This window comes from Cynoglossus semilaevis, chromosome 9, assembly GCF_000523025.1.
Source record: "Cynoglossus semilaevis isolate Cse_v1.0 chromosome 9, Cse_v1.0, whole genome shotgun sequence".
Lineage (NCBI taxonomy): Eukaryota > Metazoa > Chordata > Actinopteri > Pleuronectiformes > Cynoglossidae > Cynoglossus > Cynoglossus semilaevis.
Genome location: NC_024315.1, coordinates 143454 through 161125, shown reverse-complemented (window position 1 = coordinate 161125; position 17672 = coordinate 143454). Strand labels below are relative to the sequence as shown.

General features: G+C 42.2%; 3 protein-coding genes across 5 annotated transcripts in view; 1 reads left to right on the top strand and 2 right to left on the bottom strand.

The window, feature by feature from the left end:
* The window catches only part of ptp4a1 (protein tyrosine phosphatase 4A1), a 10124-nt gene extending 5917 nt beyond the window's left edge, over positions 1–4207 (bottom strand). The window contains exons 1-3 of one of the 3 annotated variants that reach the window (XM_025058585.1): positions 4053–4207; positions 472–1182; positions 180–272 (exon numbers count right to left, since the gene is read on the bottom strand). In XM_025058585.1, coding sequence (XP_024914353.1) covers positions 180–272; positions 472–576 — 198 coding nt within the window. In that variant the 5' untranslated portion in view covers positions 577–1182; positions 4053–4207. Of the gene's footprint in view, positions 1–179; positions 273–471; positions 1183–1768; positions 1861–4038 lie in introns of those variants that run through there. The other 2 variants (XM_025058584.1, XM_025058586.1) reach the window with 2 other exon arrangements.
* Positions 4208–4745: 538 nt separating this feature from the next.
* Positions 4746–8026, top strand: lgsn (lengsin, lens protein with glutamine synthetase domain). The gene is made up of 3 exons (XM_025058587.1): positions 4746–6000; positions 6227–6393; positions 6550–8026. Exons 1-3 carry the CDS (start codon positions 5391–5393, stop codon positions 7741–7743), a joined length of 1971 nt encoding a protein of 656 aa, XP_024914355.1. The 5' UTR covers positions 4746–5390; the 3' UTR covers positions 7744–8026.
* A 612-nt stretch (positions 8027–8638) lies between these two features.
* On the bottom strand, positions 8639–17602 carry LOC103383141 (protein FAM83B-like). The gene is made up of 4 exons (XM_008316168.2): positions 16108–17602; positions 14461–14625; positions 11101–11225; positions 8639–11015 (listed from the first exon to the last, which is right to left on the bottom strand). Exons 1-4 carry the CDS (start codon positions 16543–16545, stop codon positions 9035–9037), a joined length of 2709 nt encoding a protein of 902 aa, XP_008314390.1. The 5' UTR covers positions 16546–17602; the 3' UTR covers positions 8639–9034.
* Positions 17603–17672: the final 70 nt, after the last annotated feature.

The following is a 17672-nucleotide window of genomic DNA, read 5'->3' as shown; positions in this document are numbered from 1 at the left end:
AGTCATGAGGTAAACAGACTTGAAATAAGCATTCATTTTTAATTATTTTATGAACAGGTATTTTTTAAATCTATCCCTGAATAAACCAACATGTGCAGAAATTGGTGGTGAAAAGGCACACATTTTATCAACACAACCTGTCATCAAGTCCAAAGAAAACAAGTCAACTTTGAACTTACCAGAACTTGGATTCCCTCTTTCACCACCAGGGTAGCATCATAGGTGGCCTCGCAAACTCTTACGACGGTGGTAACTCCATACTTCTTCAGCTCCTGCAAATGACAGTGAAAACTGTGTGAGAAAGTTACAGACAGACATTTATTAAATCCCTCACAACGTTCTATCAATAATTAACTCAGTAATGTAAAAAAAAAATGTCCTTTATAATTCCTCAATTAATTAAAAAGTAGTTTTGTTTTGCATCACAAGACAGAGTTAATAAAAATGTCAACACAGGCTTTTAGTGCTCACCTCAATGAACTTGTTCAGGGTGGCATTGGTGGGATTGTGGGTAATGAGGAACCTCATGTTTTTGTAGGTGATCTCCACAGGGGCAGGTCGGTTCATTCGAGCCATCGTGACAACAGTAAAAAAAAACAAATCTTGTCGTATAACCCAAAAGTCTTCCACAGAGTGAAAACACCAATGTAAACAGTTAAACTCGGAGGGAATGTCAAACACACACAAAAAAAAACTTCCAACGAGATTTCAGCAACACAGGATCCAAAAAAAAAAAAGAAAAACTTCGGAGAACTTCTTCAAAGTTGGCAAGGCTTTAACAAGGAACTTAAGAAAAAAGAGGAGGACTGCAACAGGCAAGTGAGGAAAACTGGGGACTTGAAGAGGAAAAGTAAATCAAACCCCCTTTCTTTTGGAATAAAACAAAAGAAAAGGGAGAAAATAAAAACAAGGCTGGTTCCACCTTGATTCTGGCCAGGCGGAAGCCGACAAGGGCAGTGTGCAGCGGGTGGAGTTACCCCATCCAGGCCGAGTTGTCGCTGGTTCTGGGAGGCGTCCCGGTCCTGCCAACGTTATGGGGTTCCTCCTGTGGCTCAAGTGCTTCAGATCGATGGCGAGTTTGGCTGTTCACTCGTCTGCATAGGCAGCGTGCTGAGCCTGGCAGTAGTCCCCACTGCCCTTCAGAAACTCCATAAATGTGTGACCCAGAACACCACAGAACTGCTGCAGGACACAGAGGCGAGACAAAAGAGGCAGCCCGTTAAAATGGTTCAAGGACCAAAAACTTATTTTAACCAATAACAAGAAAAATACAGAGATTTAAAATACGACAGTCAATGAGGCGTGCTTTGCTTTGCTGCACCTATTTTCGTTTTGCCTCGTTTGCCCAAAGTTTGATCACTGTAATTATGGTGATCTGACATTGAGCTCAATATTAACTTACTCCCAAATTTCAGAATACAAGACGATGCACAGACAGATGCAGCAGCTGCGTCTGGTAAGGGCTCCTCTTATATTAGTGTACATGTGTCATACCGCTGCATCAGCAGCAATCAATAGATAGAATTCTATAAAGACCGTCAGGAACAGTATTTTCCCAAAATAGTAAAAGATCACAATTGGTAGAAACAACCTTAAAGCAAATCCTTTTTTTTTTTACATTTGGTACGTTTTAACATCGTACTAACTTTATCAAACAGTTGAACTTATAAGAGACCGGAAACCTGGATTTGAGACGTGGTCAACTGACACATGGTCTGCAAATTATAAATGAGTGTTTTTTTTATTGATATATAACAAATATGTTCACCTTTTGCAATGGCATAATGTACTTCACCCTCCTCTGGTACTTAACTGTGGCTCCAATATCAAGTCGGTTTGATTCTGTATGACTCACTGTTTATGACCTTCATGGCCCTTTATCATTTTGTGTTTAAATCAAAGGCACTTAAACATGTGATGAAGGGATAGGCGTTGCTGCAGCAACGGTAAGGACAAACGCTGCATTTGCTAGGGGTGGGTTTACAAAACAGTGTTACTAGAGACTAAATTAAGTAAAAAAAAGTATATTAGTATATTTTGGAATTACGTATTCGTTCAAGTTGCCAGAGAAAACTATTACTTGAGTTTGCAAAAAATCCTTAAACTTAATCAATCTGAATGTCATTAGAAAACTGATTATTCTGGCTTGTGGACAGAACATAGCACAGAGGTCAACGTATCACTTTTTAAAAATAATTATTCAAATTGATTTGAATACTTTAACCACCTTCATTGTCATTGTATGAATCTCAACATTTAAACTTGTGTTATTTGTCACAACCAATAACAAACTGTTGGGCAACACACTTATATGTACACAAGACAGTGATTTCCATAAAACCTTAATTAAAACATAAAGAAAATGGAAGAATAACGAACCTGCCTGAAAGTTAAGTAAACAGTATCGCTAAACTAAAGGCTCCGAGAGAACAGCAACGGAAAAGATTAGTCAATTCTGACATGTAGGTCATGTCCATAAAGGCTGAGCTCACTGAGAGGCCTTCAACAGGGACTTCAGCTCGCCAACACCACTTTCTCCTCACCATCAGCATCATCACAAATCTGACTCATACAATATCAACATGTTCTTTACAGCCCTCGGGAATGACTAATCAATGAGGGCCTGTTTTTGTCCTCTATAGCTGAAATAAAATTTAAAAAAAGAGCCAAGCTGCTCCAGGTTTCTTCATTAATCCAGTATGTTCTGGCTGAAGACTAGGATGTCAGAAGAAAAACACCACAATGCGGACAAAAGGGAGGGACAATAGACTGGAAGGTGATATAAAAAGCACAGAGACAAAAATGAATTAAAAATGGGGATGTGTGCAAGAAAAGGTTATTTAATGTCAGCTTATTTAAACTCAACAGTCAGCTTAAAATCTATGATTCATACAAATTCTAGTGGAAGCACGTGTTTTCATCTGCATGTTTAAATGTTTACTATTTATTTCACACATGTTTGCACATTGCAGACAGAAATGTAGACTGGACAGACTGAACATCCGTGACATCTCTACGGGATTTGTCGGACAAGATAAAAAAAAAGATATTTGGCCTGTAGATTTTCAAACAAAAGCTTTTCGTTGACATCCAACATATTAGAATTAATTTGTGTTTTGTAAAATAATAACTGACGCTAAACAGTGTCAGAATTTGTTTGAACGGATGAAAACCCCCGCAACAACAGTGACAGTACTTTGTCATCATGATTTACGCCAAAGAAATTGCGATACTGTTTGTCATTTGTTACTATGGAAGACAAAGGAAAACTGGACAAAAGAAGGAAAAATATGCCTCATGAACAGATTTTCTCCTGGCCTGATTTTTTTTAATGAACATCACCGGCGTTGTTGTCTACAGACATCGGTCGAGCTGCAGTTTAAAGCCCAACATATGCTTCTGTATATTGTCCTTTGTGTGTTGAAGAACAGGGCGCCATCGTATAAATTTAGAGGCCTGTCGGCTGAGAGGTGAACCAAACTCTGCATTTTCTACAGGCGAAACACACGACGCCTCGTTAAACCGTTAGGTTGCTCGTCTTTGAGAAAAGCTACACACTAAATGTCTCGTATCGATCTCACTCGTTCCGTATTAAAATCCGCCCTTTATATGCGAGCTAATTAGCCGGGAACAGCCCGGCGAAGCTACGCATCTTGACAGCGGCTTCATCCTGAAAAAAAAAAAACACCCAATGTTGACAGCGGCTTCATCCTGAAAAAAAACAAACACCCAATACGAAGCTACGCATCTTGACAGCGGCTTCCTCCTGAAACAAAAAAACACCCAATATAGAGTTGTTACATTTCAACGTTGGTCTGTGACAAATGTCAGTTCGGTTTCCTGTTATTGTAATTATAACAGGTGTCAATTAAACAGCGTCTATGTAACCCAGGTTTTAAACTGGGTTAAACCGGCTGAGACCACGGGTTTAGCCGAAAGGCCAGCTGGAAACGATAACGTAGCGATTTAACGCAGAAGGACCACACACACAGACAAAATGGCAGCTATTTTTAAAGACAGACATATAACGTAACTTACTGGGATATGCTTACTCATTGAAGATTGTAGCTTAATCATACAGCCGGTCCTCAGAAAAAGGTAATGTTACTGAGCGGTTCTTCACCATACAGTCCGGTGCTGGTTCTCAGAGCGGAGCCGAAGTCCCCCGGTGCTCGCCCCGTTTACTGCCGTCATGTCCGGTATGGACTTTCAAAATAAACGCCCGTGTAATTCGATGGCGCATTTGACAGTTTAACACTCACACTTCATCTAGACATACAAACAAAACGACCAAACGTGAACTTTACTCTTTATCCATTCAAGTTTAAAAACCATGTTCAATATTGCACATTATTACAAATATGACTTTTATCTTTGCAAAAAAAAAGCTGTGCAGTTTGAATTAAAGGTGCATAACATAAACGATTCTAAACGCTGAAGCTATCAAATTATTTTTTGCAAGATGTTTTTAGTTTGAAACAATTACCTTTTAAAAAACAACACAGTGTATAGTCATACCAGATATATTATTTTGAAAAGAACTAATAAAACAGTCCATATTTTCCTACATGTGTTTTTAACTTGACAGAAAACTGTAAACCCCACCCTGGGAATGTGAGGTGTTTTGCCCAGACATCTCCCCATTTCCATACTGTCCAGGTCAGCTGGTACCACCCTCCACCTCCTGGAGTCACTCACGTGGACCAAGCACACCAGTAAATGTTCATAAATATAATAAAATAAACTCCTCAAAGAGAAACCCAGAATAAATATCTTACATATGTAAACAAACACAGGCACACGCAGCCTTGTTTGACTGGATTTGAAAAGGTAGCTTAGTTTTTAACCTCTCTGAAATAAATACTTCTGCTCACGTTCATTTTTTTTGGAAGAACTGCTTAGCTCCGCACTCTCTCTTTGCACCAACACAAAAGTGATTCTCTGTTGTTTTTGTCAGTTTTGTCATTGGTTAATGAGCTCAAAGGTCCATGGCTCTGTGTCTGTGTGGATGGTGCCAGTTTACTGCCAGACTCCCACGTGCATTAGTTGGACACAGAGAAATTTCTAATCTTTTCACCATTGTGTCGTGTCTATAAAAATAATCTGAATTCTGCAGAAAATTACTCTGCGGGAAATTGTTTAAAGAGCAAAATGAAGGAAGATTCAGAAGATTTCGAGGTACTTTTTCAAAGTTGTCTTCTGGAATTATTGCATTTTCTCTCTGTTTTTTTCCAAGAAATACTTCCGATTTAATGCAATATGTTTTACCATTTAAATGACAGACAGATCTCGTCTGTTTCCAGGTCAGGCGTACAGATCAGGTAGATGGCGTAGGTGTGAGCTTTGGCAACAAAAAGTATGAGAAGGCGACTAGCAAACGTTTGAACCCCATGGACTGGAGTGGAGGAAGTGGAGCGTCTTCCATCGTCCATCCTCATGCTAGCACCTCCTTACCTTCAGAAAACCAAGCTCTGGTATTTGGACGGTCTTTTCCTCAAACACCTGTAGAGCACAGATATGATCGAAGTCTGGATGATCCCACAGTGGAGGATGACTGGAGCCAGGAGCCACTGTCAGACGCCAGAGAGTCATTTAGTGAAGTAAACATCCCCAGGCAGACGGTGGAGGAACTGAAGACCTTCCTGAGCTCCAGCCCCCGGGTGAAATTCTGTGAACAAGAAGATGGGAAACCGGAAAGTCCTTTTGTGAAAGTCCATACTGGCCTTTACTACAGACATGGAGGAGATGGTTGTGGGGGATTTGATGGACAGCAGGATGAGGTAAAGCATCATGGGATGTTGACCACCTTCCAACCCAACTCTGACGCTTCCAGAACAGGGGCCCGGCCCCGAGGCCGCTCCTCTATTCATCAACCTTCCAACATGGATTCATCCAGCTCATTCATGCCTGATGAAAAGACTATCAGGCAACAGCCACAAGTTAGCACTCACTCTAATGTGAGTGGTAGATCCTGGGGAGAGACCAGAGCTTCTCACACAGGTCAGTAAAACTAGATCATTGACAAAACTTAGAAGTGTTCAAACTAATAATATAATGTTTTTAAACCATTGTGTAGGTTAAAGTGTTATCATCAAATTTGTTTTTACAAAGTTTATCTGTTTTTTGTTGCCCGACTGAGGTGTTTACGAAATGTATTTTAATAAATAAATATAAGCATGTTTCTTTTGAATCAATTTTTTTTTTCATGAAATCCCTGTTTTAACAGGAAAAGAAAACAAGACACATAAGTTCTTCAGTGACCAAATGTTCATTGCTGCCATGGAGCAGATCAAGCAGCAGATTGCCAGAGACAACACCGGCTTTGTCCGCTTTGAGGCCACCGACCTTCATGGGGTGTCCAGGTCCAAGACTGTCCCTGTTCGCTTCTTCCAAGTATGTGAATCCATCCATCCATCCATCCATCCATCCATCCATCCATCCATCCATCTACCTACACCTAATTCCATGTCAGGCTAAGCTAGGCCACCAGGAAATTGTAATTTAAAACATATTCCAGACTCCTTGTTAAAGTTAATGTTGCATCTACAGGAGAAGTCGCTTCATGGAGTTCCAATGCCACGGAGTTACCTGGAGCTAACGCTGTGCCCCAGGAGTAATGAAGTGGACCACGCTAACACAGCCAACTTCAACAGTGATGTTCTGTTAATACCTGACCTTTCGACTTTTAGGGCGCTTCCCTGGGCTGAGAATACTGCTCGAGTTATCTGCGACCCCTGCACAGTGACCGGGAGCCCCCTGTGTACCTCTCCTCGCCTCATTACTAAGCAGCTCCTTGGTCAGCTCCAAAGTCTGGGCTTCTCACTGCACTCCTCCTTCACCTACGAGTGCTGTGTTATTGGAGCACCAGACCGGATCGGACTAAAAACGCTAATGTTCCCCGCCACCACCCTGCTGGGTAGCCACGACCTGCCTTTCTTCCAGCAGCTCATGGACAACATGTACTGCATGGGTGCAGACATTGACAGCATCTCCTCGGCCAGTGGGCCGGCCCAGATGGAGATCAGCCTTCGTCCAGAATTTGGGATCTCAGCTGCCGATAGCGCCTTCACGTTCCGCACTGGTATCAAGGAAATGGCCCGTAAACAAGGCTACCTTGCTAGCTTTTTCACTGAAGATGGCCTTTTCAACTCTGGAGTTTTGTCTCACTGCTTGTGGGACGCTACTGGGAAACGTAGTCTGTTCCAAAGTGGCGAAAAGGCCGACGAGCTCTCCGAGATCGGACGTAGGTGGCTGGCAGGGCTGCTCAGCCACTCCGCTGCTCTGAGCTGCCTGATGTCACCTAGCCTCGGCTGCCGAAGCCACATCGCAAAGACCATCAAAGACCCCAAAGCCACTCTGTACGCCACCTGTGGCAGCAATGATAACAGCAGCTCCTTCAACATCAAGTGCCATGGTGGTAGGGAGATGCAAATTGAAAACAAGCTAGGCTCAGCCTTGGCCAATCCTTATATTGCACTGGCCGCCACAGTGGCTGCAGGACTGGATGGTATAAGACGGAACCTCAACGTAGACAGCATTCGGAAAAAAGCCCCAGGTCAGCAAAGGGAGTTTGCCATTCCTGTAAAACTAGAAGATGCTCTGGAGGCGCTGGAGGGCGACCACGTGATGTGCAGCATGCTGGGAGAACCGTTTGTTCAGTATTTCATCGCCTTGAAAAAGTTTGAGATTGAGACTCAAGAACTAGATGATGAGAGAAACAAGTCTCTGGAGTATTTTATCTAGAAAGCTGGTTCTAGACATCGGAATAAAAGTATAAACAAAACAACTACCAACATTTAGAAGTGTGTTTTCTGTTGCTATTTTCTCCTGAACACCGAGACCAAACAAGAACTAGTAGGTCATGAAAGTTAATGTTTTATTCATTTCACCTTTTTAAAAAGCTTGTCCTGTGAAGGCGTGGCATTTTAAACTCTATTTACTTTAGACGGTTTCATTCAGTTTGTCTAGTCACACCCACTCAAGATCACACAAATGTTTCTAAGGAAATTGATGGAAATATAGGTTTTACCAAAAAAAAACAAACAGAAAAAAAAAAACCAACACATCAGCAAAATTTGACAAGGATTTTATTGTTTATGATTATGTTATTTACAGAGTATACTATATATATATATGTATATATGTATATATATATTCTTGATAATGCTTTTTATCAACATTTTTACAGCACTGTATGTTAACAAACCTTCCACATGTACAACATAAATTTGCTTAAAGCAGCACTTTCATCACACAAGTCTGACTCATCTATCACATGACTAGACTGCCCTTGAGGTATGTATTATATATATATATATATTTATGTGTGTATATATGTATATATATATACATATGTATATATATATATATACATATGTGTGTATATATATATATATACACACATAAATATATTTATGTGTGTATATATATACATATGTATATATATATATATACATAAGTGTGTGTGTATATATATATATAGGTATTTTCAATTGCTTATTTAACTTTTGGCACTTAAATACAATACAGTATTTATATTTAACAAAAGGTTTCCCCCAAAAAATATCTGTTTTTTAATATATGGAATATCAAACACTCCCCCCCCCCCCCCAGTCAAATGACTGTGGCCCTCAGTCTGAGACCCTTGTTTAAAGAGAACAGTCTCCATCCAGCAAAAAACAACAACACATATTTACCCTGCGAACTGTTGGCTACAACTGATCTTATTTGTTTCATTCAGTCCCTTGGATTAATTAAGACAAATAGTAAAACTGATATATTTTCAGACTTGCCAAACACAGTCTATAAAAAGAAGTCATTAAAAAACAATTTTCTGCACAGAATCTAAACATTGCACAAGCTAAAGTCAAAGTAACCTTTAGGTTGTTACCAGGATTACAGTCGTTGTACACAAGGGGGCAGTGGTGGACCACAGCCTGGTCCAGTTAGGGCAGAATCCAAGAATTTGAGCTTCACGACTTGGAAGTGTCTTTAATGTCTTTAATGCAGCATGACCGTCGTTTCCTCTCCTCAGTTATTTTTTGCCAATGAGATTTCCTACTCGCTGCATGAATCGTCCAAGTTTCTTGTCGGTGGCATTCTGAGTCTGGTACATCGGATACTCTGAGTCCTGTTTGCTGTGCCAGGTGGACATGTCTCGGTCTCTCTCCATTGGTATCCGTTCGGTGCTGAGCAGATACTCGTATCTACTGTAGGCCTTTTCTCTTCTGGTCTGGACAACCGTCGCCCCCTCCTGGTCCAGAGTGTCCTTTGATCCTCTGTCCTGCCCTGTCGTCAGGTTTGGCTTTCGTTTGCTTGAACGATGAGGAGAAAGTCTGGGAAAAGCAGCCTTGGGCTTCTCTGCATCTGCTGGACCGCTGGAGTTCTGTGACCTGGAAACGGCCGGTGGATGACCTTTCTTTTGACTGGCAGCAGGAGCCTGCGAATGGTCAGCTTTGAGGGGTTGGTTTGACCCCGAGGTATTGGGCGATCTCAATGAGGCTTTTCGTTGGAGAGACTCTTTCTTGGACGGCTTGTCTTTCTTTTCATCCGACGAAAGCATGGACTGAACCTTCATTCTCACAGAGCTCTTCCTCTGGAGTGACGGTTCCTCTCGACGCTTTTCTCCATGACTCGCCTTGGTCTCCACCGAATGCTGGCTCTCCGTGGATGTGTTTAAGATCTTTGGGGTACTTTCTATGTCATTAGCAACTGATTTCTTTCTTTCTTTAGCAGCAGCCGAGCCTGCGCTCGTCTCCGTCTTACCCAGAGAACCATTGCTTCCTTTGATTTCATCGTTACCTGGTGATTCCGTGGCCAGGCTCGATTTGCCCCTCTGACCTCTGGGGTCGTCCGTGCAGATCTCCTCGTGTCCGTTGAGCAGGGCAGCTGTACCGGGGCTGTTGATCTGATTGTTTGAACCATCTTTTTCTTCAGGTATCTCAACCAGAGACTCCATCGCTCTGGGGAGCTGAATACTGAGACTGCTCGATTGCAGGTGAGAGAGTTTGAGTAACGGGTCGTTCATTGTCATGTCTATCTCAGCGGCCGAAACCGTCCTGTACAGAGACTCGTTGCTGGGCTCGCCAATTTTCTGGTTGACCGACTCCACGTTGCGACCATTTTGCACATATGGCTCAAAATCGGTCGTACCAGGCCTCGTGTCCAGGTTCCTCAATGAAGACATGTATTTTGGTCTTTCTAAGGTAGGATACATGGACCTTAAACTCTCCTGGCTCTGCCTGAGACTGTTGTAGTCCTGCAGACTGAGCCGCTTCTGCCTCATCTCCTCTAACCGACTCTTGATTTCCCGGGACCTGGTGTGAATCAGCTGTGACTGGTGCTCATTCAAACCCGTGTGACTGCTGAACGGAGAGCCCACGGGGGACGCCATGTCAAACGCTGGGTCCAGTGGAATTTCGTTCTCAAAGTAGGCGTCCATCTTCCACCTGTGAAGCGATGTTTCCGAGTTAAAAGGTATAAGATTTTGGTCGGCACCGTAGCGAGTACGATGTCGAAGGTGCTGCTGAGACAACCTGTTGGTAAGTAAGTCAGTGTTCCCCCTCAGCTGAGGAGCAGGTCTGTCAGGTAGTCCGATGTCCTTGGTGCCCATCCTGAGTCGAGTCAAAGAATTCAACTTCTGCAGCTCTCCACCATAGCTGTGGCCCCGCACCAGATTCCCCATCTCAGGACAGTGAGACTGGTGTAACTTATCCTGGACGCTCACGCCTCTCGTCAGCACGTTGGAGTTGCTGAACCTCTCGTCCAGAACACTTCTCATGCCGTGCATCACTCTGGGCCTGTGAATCTGGTGCAGCGAGAGGTGGCTGGAGTTTGGGTTCTGCACGGGTACAGGTTCTCTCTGGTACTGGGCGGGAGGCCTCTCCCAGGACAGCAGTGCAGGAACCGTGGACCGTGCGTACAGTCTCCGAAACTCCTCATCGTAAGAGCAGACCAGCTGACCAGTTACCACCAGAACCATGCTGAGGTTGATCTTCTCGAAGGACCAAGTGTAGCTGAAAGATAAAACAAAATAATAATTAAAATGATTATTTCAAAACTAGACGTTCCACATGAGTGGAGTGGTTCTGATCCACTCACCTGTAAGTCCCGTACAGAACTGTCCTGCAGTCCACCAGGATAAACTTCTGCTCCATTCCGCCGTTGAACTTGACCCCGGACTGACACTGATACTGAGGCCCCTGGACGGTCCGAACTCGAATGTTCTGACGTAGAGACACAGAGGAACAAGTTAATCATTTTTCATAGGTTCTAAATGAAAAAAAAAAAGACATATGACATCGTGTTGGGGACAAATGTAAAAAAAAAAAAGACGTATGACATCGTGTTGGGGACAGATGTCCTCTCAGAGGAGATAGTCCGGTGGTGTCGTCTGTCGTCTAACATTTCAGCTTTACAAAAATGTTGTGTCAGAAGCTGGAATGTGACATAACCTGCAGCGTGACTGAAGGATGTCGAACCAGTCGGGAAAATAAACTCTGTATATCACGCTAGTGAAGGCCAAAAAAATATGGATTTGTTTTATTTGTTTACAAGCTCATTTTCTTCAAGTCCATGTCAACAATACTTTTCCTTCACGTTGATTTTCCTGATAATGAAAATTCAACACCGTCCACCTTGAACCTGAACTATCCATTTTCAAGAGTCGTTTAACAGGAAAACAACTTAAGGTCATTGTCTTCTTTCTCATGGTTTTCGTTGGAACTGTTCTTAGGAAGCACAGGCTGGATACTGGGTAATTACCGACATAAAAAAAAAAAAATCCAAGCCTTGAATTTTAACCTTTACTTTCAGGTTTTGTATGACGACTGCAAGGACAAAAAGAAATAAAAAACAACAAATAAATAAATTAAAGATCCAACAAAACACATGCAGTTGAAGTTGCACTTTGTAAACGTTAGGGTTGAAACTACAGGAAGTGAACTCCAGCCAGTGGCAGAAAAGTAATTACACGCCTTTTTTTTTTTTTTTTAATTATCGACAGGATGGAACCCGTGTCTCAGCCTTCAGGAGGCTGCTGCTGTGATATGACTACTGGCTATGTGATTTCTGCACCAAGCCGTCGCAACTTTTCGTTCTGGCGACATGTCGCTTTTACTGTTTGCACATCGATCTGATGTAGCTGGACAGGAAAATCCAGTAACAGTCAGAGGGCCGTCTGTCAGCTGCTGCAGTCGTCTCCTCCACTGTGATCACGACTGCAGCGAGGGAAACGCTGGCAAACAGAAGCGATGTGTTGAGGGTGTGGAGCAAATGTCATCGTTAATCCACGAAGAGCTGCTGCGAACAGATGAAAGGTCATCACCGGCTCCTCAAACTGATCTGCACTCACTCATGACTGCAGCAGGAACACACAAAATATTTACGTTGCATTCAATTACTGCTATTCTAAACCCGGTCGAACAGATGTAGACTAATAATAACTGGTCGGGTTGACCAGACAGCAACCGATAAAGAAGAGAAAGAGGTTTAAAAAGTGTCTTTGCATCTAAAATAATTTGATATCTATACATATATTTTATGCATATATTTTTAGGTTTTTTTATATATTTTATATATATTTTTCTAAAAAACTTTACCACTATATATATGTACATATATGTACATATCTTTGTTCATATATATATATGTACATATATATGTACATATATATATTTACATATATATGTACACACACATATATACACACATATATATATATATAGTGGTAAAAAACTTTAGAAAAATATATAGCATATATGTACATATATGTACACATATATGTACATATATGTATATATTTATATATATAGTGGTAAAGATTTTTAGAAAAATAATATATTAAAATATATTTAGAAAATATATTGAGAAAAATATATAGCAATATATATATATATATATAATTTAATGGCAAGGCCTCCATGGTCACATCTTTATAAGTGCAGTTGAATGTGAAGATATATGGAATAGTAGGAAGAATTAACGTTGTGTGTTTTAGCAGGGAAATGACATGTACACATGTAAACACAGATGTAAATGTTCAGGGCGTAACGAAATCCCTGGGGGGGTTTGTCTGTAATTATTCTTAACCTCATGTCCTGACACCTAAAGAGTCAAACCTGTAAATTTGGAATGAAACTCCAAGCCAAGAAAGAATGAACCTCCGCCATGGTCAAACAAAACCACAGAGCTCCGTCGCACTCTTAGAATAAATACAAGAAAAGGAAGGCGTCACGAACCCTGAACCAGAACTGTGTGAACTGTACCAACACACCCTCCTCTGTATCAGAGGTGACAGAAATATATATATATATTTTTAAACTTTCTATTGTAATGTTCTGATAATGTTATGTTCTGAGCCTGAGCAGAGAGAAAAAAGCAGCAGGAAATTCCTCCACAGACTGAACACACATCAGTTAAATCACCAATCAAACTTGACCTTAATCCATCAGAATCACGTGTGTCAAACTCAAGGCCCGGGGGCCAAATTCGGCCCATCAAGTCATATTGTATGGCCCATGGGAGCTTAAAAAGGACCTGGTAAATTTGAAGTTTTTTTTGTTTTGTTTTTTTTTAAATTACACAGCAATGACCACTATTTGTAACTTATAATAAATAATCAATCAAACATTTATTATTTACATCTGTACAGTCAACAACCCGCCCTTCCAGGGGAACTGGTACTAGTTGTTGTTGACGACTACTCGAGCCTTCGTAGTCTTTATGTAATCTGGTTTCCGTGTTCTGGGAACGCCACGATGTTCCCGCAGAACTTCACACGGGCGTGAGAACGTTTTGCCGTACGTTGTGGAATCTAACAGCAGCAGACGTTGAACTCTCACCTTCAGGTCCTGGATGTTGACGCCCACTCTGTGGGACATGGTCAGAAAGCTCTGGAACTGGGTGTCGTCCAGGAGGATGTAGACCACCACTCCCCTCAGCGTCGCGCTGACCACTTCCTTAAAGATGTCCACATCAGTGAAGACGTCCATGGCTATGGCAATCAGCTGGAGACACACACACACAGACAGAGAGACTGGTTTACTGGTCACCACATTATTAACTCATTAATCAAGTTGATTTTTTTTTCTGTGAACAAATTCAGTCCTGCCCCCTGGTGGACATTTTGTTTTTTTTTATGTAGATTTTTTTTCGATTGTATGGCCCGTGAGAGCTTAAAAAGCACCTGGTAAATTAGATTTTTTTTTTTGAATTACACAGCATTGACCAATATTTGTAACTTATAATAAATAATCAATCAAACATTTATTATTTACATCTGTACAGTCAACAACCCTGGTACTAGTTGTTGTTGACGACTACTCGAGCCTTCGTAGTCTTTATGTAATCTGGTTTCCGTGTTCTGGGAACGCCACGATGTTCCCGCAGAACTTCACACGGGCGTGAGAACGTTTTGCCGTACGTTGTGGAATCTAACAGCAGCAGACGTTGAACTCTCACCTTCAGGTCCTGGATGTTGACGCCCACTCTGTGGGACATGGTCAGAAAGCTCTGGAACTGGGTGTCGTCCAGGAGGATGTAGACCACCACTCCCCTCAGCGTCGCGCTGACCACTTCCTTAAAGATGTCCACATCAGTGAAGACGTCCATGGCTATGGCAATCAGCTGGAGACACACACACACACAGACAGAGAGACTGGTTTACTGGTCACCAAATTATTAACTCATTAATCACGTTGGTTTTTTTTTTTTCTGTGAACAAATTCAGTCCTGCCCCCTGGTGGACATTTTGGTTTTTTTTATGTAGATTTTTTTTCTTCACACACAGACAGACAGACAGACAGTGCTGTTTAGCATCTCATCTGTGTGTAAAGTGTGTTGTGTTGGTGACTAATCACTGGCCTCGGGTGTTTACTCTCTCCCTCCGTCTGTCACGGCAGTATCTCCCGATGACTCTTAACTCATTTCAGTCGCTACAGAAACATCAGACTCTTCGTTTATAGGTAAAATGTGTAGGAAGTAGGCCACCCATAGGAGGCGTAACAGCCGTGAACGGTTTCCTCGTCCTACTGTTAGATGGCACTAATCCTCAGTGTAGGACGTAGGTTTTTCTCACACAGATAAACTGTCAGATTTCATCAACGATGTGAAGAGTCTGGGACTGGGCCAAGAGGCATAACTGAAGTTCACTCTCAGACGTCTTGGTTTACAGTATACAGTGCTCCAACACTGTAAAGGTGATATATTTATAATATATATTTAAAAATGTTTTCCCAATGCCATGTCATAAACAAACCACGTTGACTTGTTTCCAGGTAGTTGAGAAGAATTATACAAATGATTTGTTAGCCTGAGGTGGAAGTGAAGGCAGGTTGAATACTTGTAACATGTTGTGTTTCAACGAACGAGTTTATGCAGGACAGAGCAACACACACACACACACACACACACACACACAAATGATATATTGTTACAAATAAGCTCCAATCAGATCTTGTTGTGGTTAGCCTAGCTTTGCAATATGCAGCCTGTAGCTAAGCTTTTTACTTTCAATTTGTTCTTAAAACTTTTTATTTTAAATGATGTCATAGTTTTTGATTTTATTTTATTTTTACAGATAATGTAGTATCCAAGTCTATATAATAATAATTTAAAAAAAATAGCTTTTATTTTGCGGTTGGTGAACTGACTCGACAAAATCTTAACGTTAAACTTTGGATGAAAAGTCAAAGTTTGGGAGTAAATTAGAATTTCACCATGAATATAAATCTATGTGAAAATGTTTCTACGTCTTAGACATTTTACAGCGTCAGAAAAAACAAATGAGAACGCTCTTAAATGACTGGTTAAAGGGACCGTCTGTAATGTACGGCAGGTGATAAGGATTAAAATTCTGAAGGTCTGAGTCTGAGGTCAGACCAAACCTGGGTCGGTCTTTGGAGACAACCCTGCTCCAGTGTAAACGATCGAACATATCGACTGTGTGTGTGCGTTCCTCTACTTGACTGTTGACTATCACACTGAAGTATGCGGCCATGTTTGTTTTTCTCTGACTGAAAGCAGCTCCTCTCACTGCGTGTTTGATCAACTCTTCTGTGCTTGTGTGTCTTGACCGCTACATATTCATCATCATCATCATCGTCTCACCTGCCTCGCCTCCTGAATCTGTTTGCGAACCACGTCCTTGATGCTCGGCGTGTTCTCCCTGGGAGGTTGGAACAGCAGACTGATGCTCGTGTCCGAGTCCTCCAGCGTGACTTCGGGCCAGCCCAGGTCCAGGTCTGGTACCTCGTCATCGGACTCCATCGGAAAGTACGTGGAGGGGTTGACCTCGGCGGTGACCTCTCTGCCCTCTGACTCATCTTCAGCGGGGGCCAGCTCCCCATTTTCTAGGATGAACAAGATCTCCTCCTCGGACAGGAAGTGGCTGATCTGTTCGGCGCACAGGAACTCCTCGTAGGCCTCCTTGCCCCCGCACAGGAGGGCATAAATGGCCAGTCTGTAGGACTCCTTGTAGTGTGGCTGGATGTAAAGAGGAGCGTCGTCGTCTTTAAGTGAAGACAGGCAGGACAGGTTGGACGTCATGGTCCCGTCCTCTGACTGTTAACCATGCAGCCTTGAACAGAAACCTGTGCTGCACGAAGCAACAGATGCTTGGAGTTTCATGTGAAGAGAAAAGCGTGAAAACCTGTCCATCCAGTGTCACTCAGCACAAGAAGACGTCTCCGAGTCTCTGCCCAGTGAGTTTAGTTTGCACTAGAGAGAGAGTTTTGTTGCAAAAAGTTCAAATAACCCCCTCACCTCACGCCTCGGCGTCTGCGTCTGCGTCTGTGTCTGTCCTGCCGCAGGCGTGTCTTCTCTCCTGCTCTTCTAAGGTGTGGATGTGAACACTTTGGTCCTGTGTACCTGCCCTGGTAAGTCAACTGACGCTTCAAACAGAGCTCAGGCCCCGCCCACCTCAGCTCACACTCACCTGGGTTTCAGGAGCAGGTTTGTTTACCTACCACAGCTGTTACAGGCAGCTTGGCTTTCAAGGCTGTTTCAAGGGACTTCCAGGTCTATTGTGTAGCTTTGGGAGACTTTATTGGCAGAACAGGAGTTTTACCCACGAGTATGTTCATGAACTGGGTGTAGCTGCTGTGAGGTGTTTGTTTTCCTTCTTTGGAAGAAATAAAAAAAAAAGTTTTGTCATTATGTAAAAGTTCTGATTGGATGAAAAACTACAGTAAATGTTTTATTGGCTGAGCAGAAACAAATCTTTGGTCCAGGTTTCTGATTGGTTTCTGCTCTGTTTTGACCTAACTATGAGCTCTGACCACCAGGAGTCGTTATCACCTACTTTTGGTTTCACTGTTGTTGTCTCCAGAGGAGGGAAACTGGATGATTGTACTCCATTTGTTGGAAACCTTTTTAGTTTCACTGGGACCGACACCAGAACTCGGAGGAGCCCAGGTTCAAAACCAAGATGGCCGATAATATCCGCCGACAAATATTATCAGCCTGAGATTAGCATAATTATACTGTATATCTGTAAGAATCATAATATAGTTTTGGGGAAAAACAGCTGTATATGAAAGTGAAAGTCACTAGATGGCAGCACTGCAGCTCATTTCATGAATCTATTTTAACAATCAGGGAATTTTACGCAGAATTGTATCTGAATCTAAATCGGAAATTAAGAGTTTGGACAATATCGGCATATCAGATATCGG

Coding starts and splice junctions, on each gene's coding strand:
- lgsn (XM_025058587.1), top strand. CDS start 5,391: ATGGACTGGAGTGGAGGAAGTGGAGCGTCTTCCATCGTCCATCCTCAT. Junction 6,001..6,226: donor GACCAGAGCTTCTCACACAG/GTCAGTAAAACT, acceptor CTGTTTTAACAG/GAAAAGAAAACAAGACACAT. Junction 6,394..6,549: donor TCCCTGTTCGCTTCTTCCAA/GTATGTGAATCC, acceptor TTGCATCTACAG/GAGAAGTCGCTTCATGGAGT.
- LOC103383141 (XM_008316168.2), bottom strand. CDS start 16,545: ATGACGTCCAACCTGTCCTGCCTGTCTTCACTTAAAGACGACGACGCT. Junction 14,626..16,107: donor AGATTCAGGAGGCGAGGCAG/GTGAGACGATGA, acceptor GTGTGTCTCCAG/CTGATTGCCATAGCCATGGA. Junction 11,016..11,100: donor GTTCTGTACGGGACTTACAG/GTGAGTGGATCA, acceptor TTTATCTTTCAG/CTACACTTGGTCCTTCGAGA.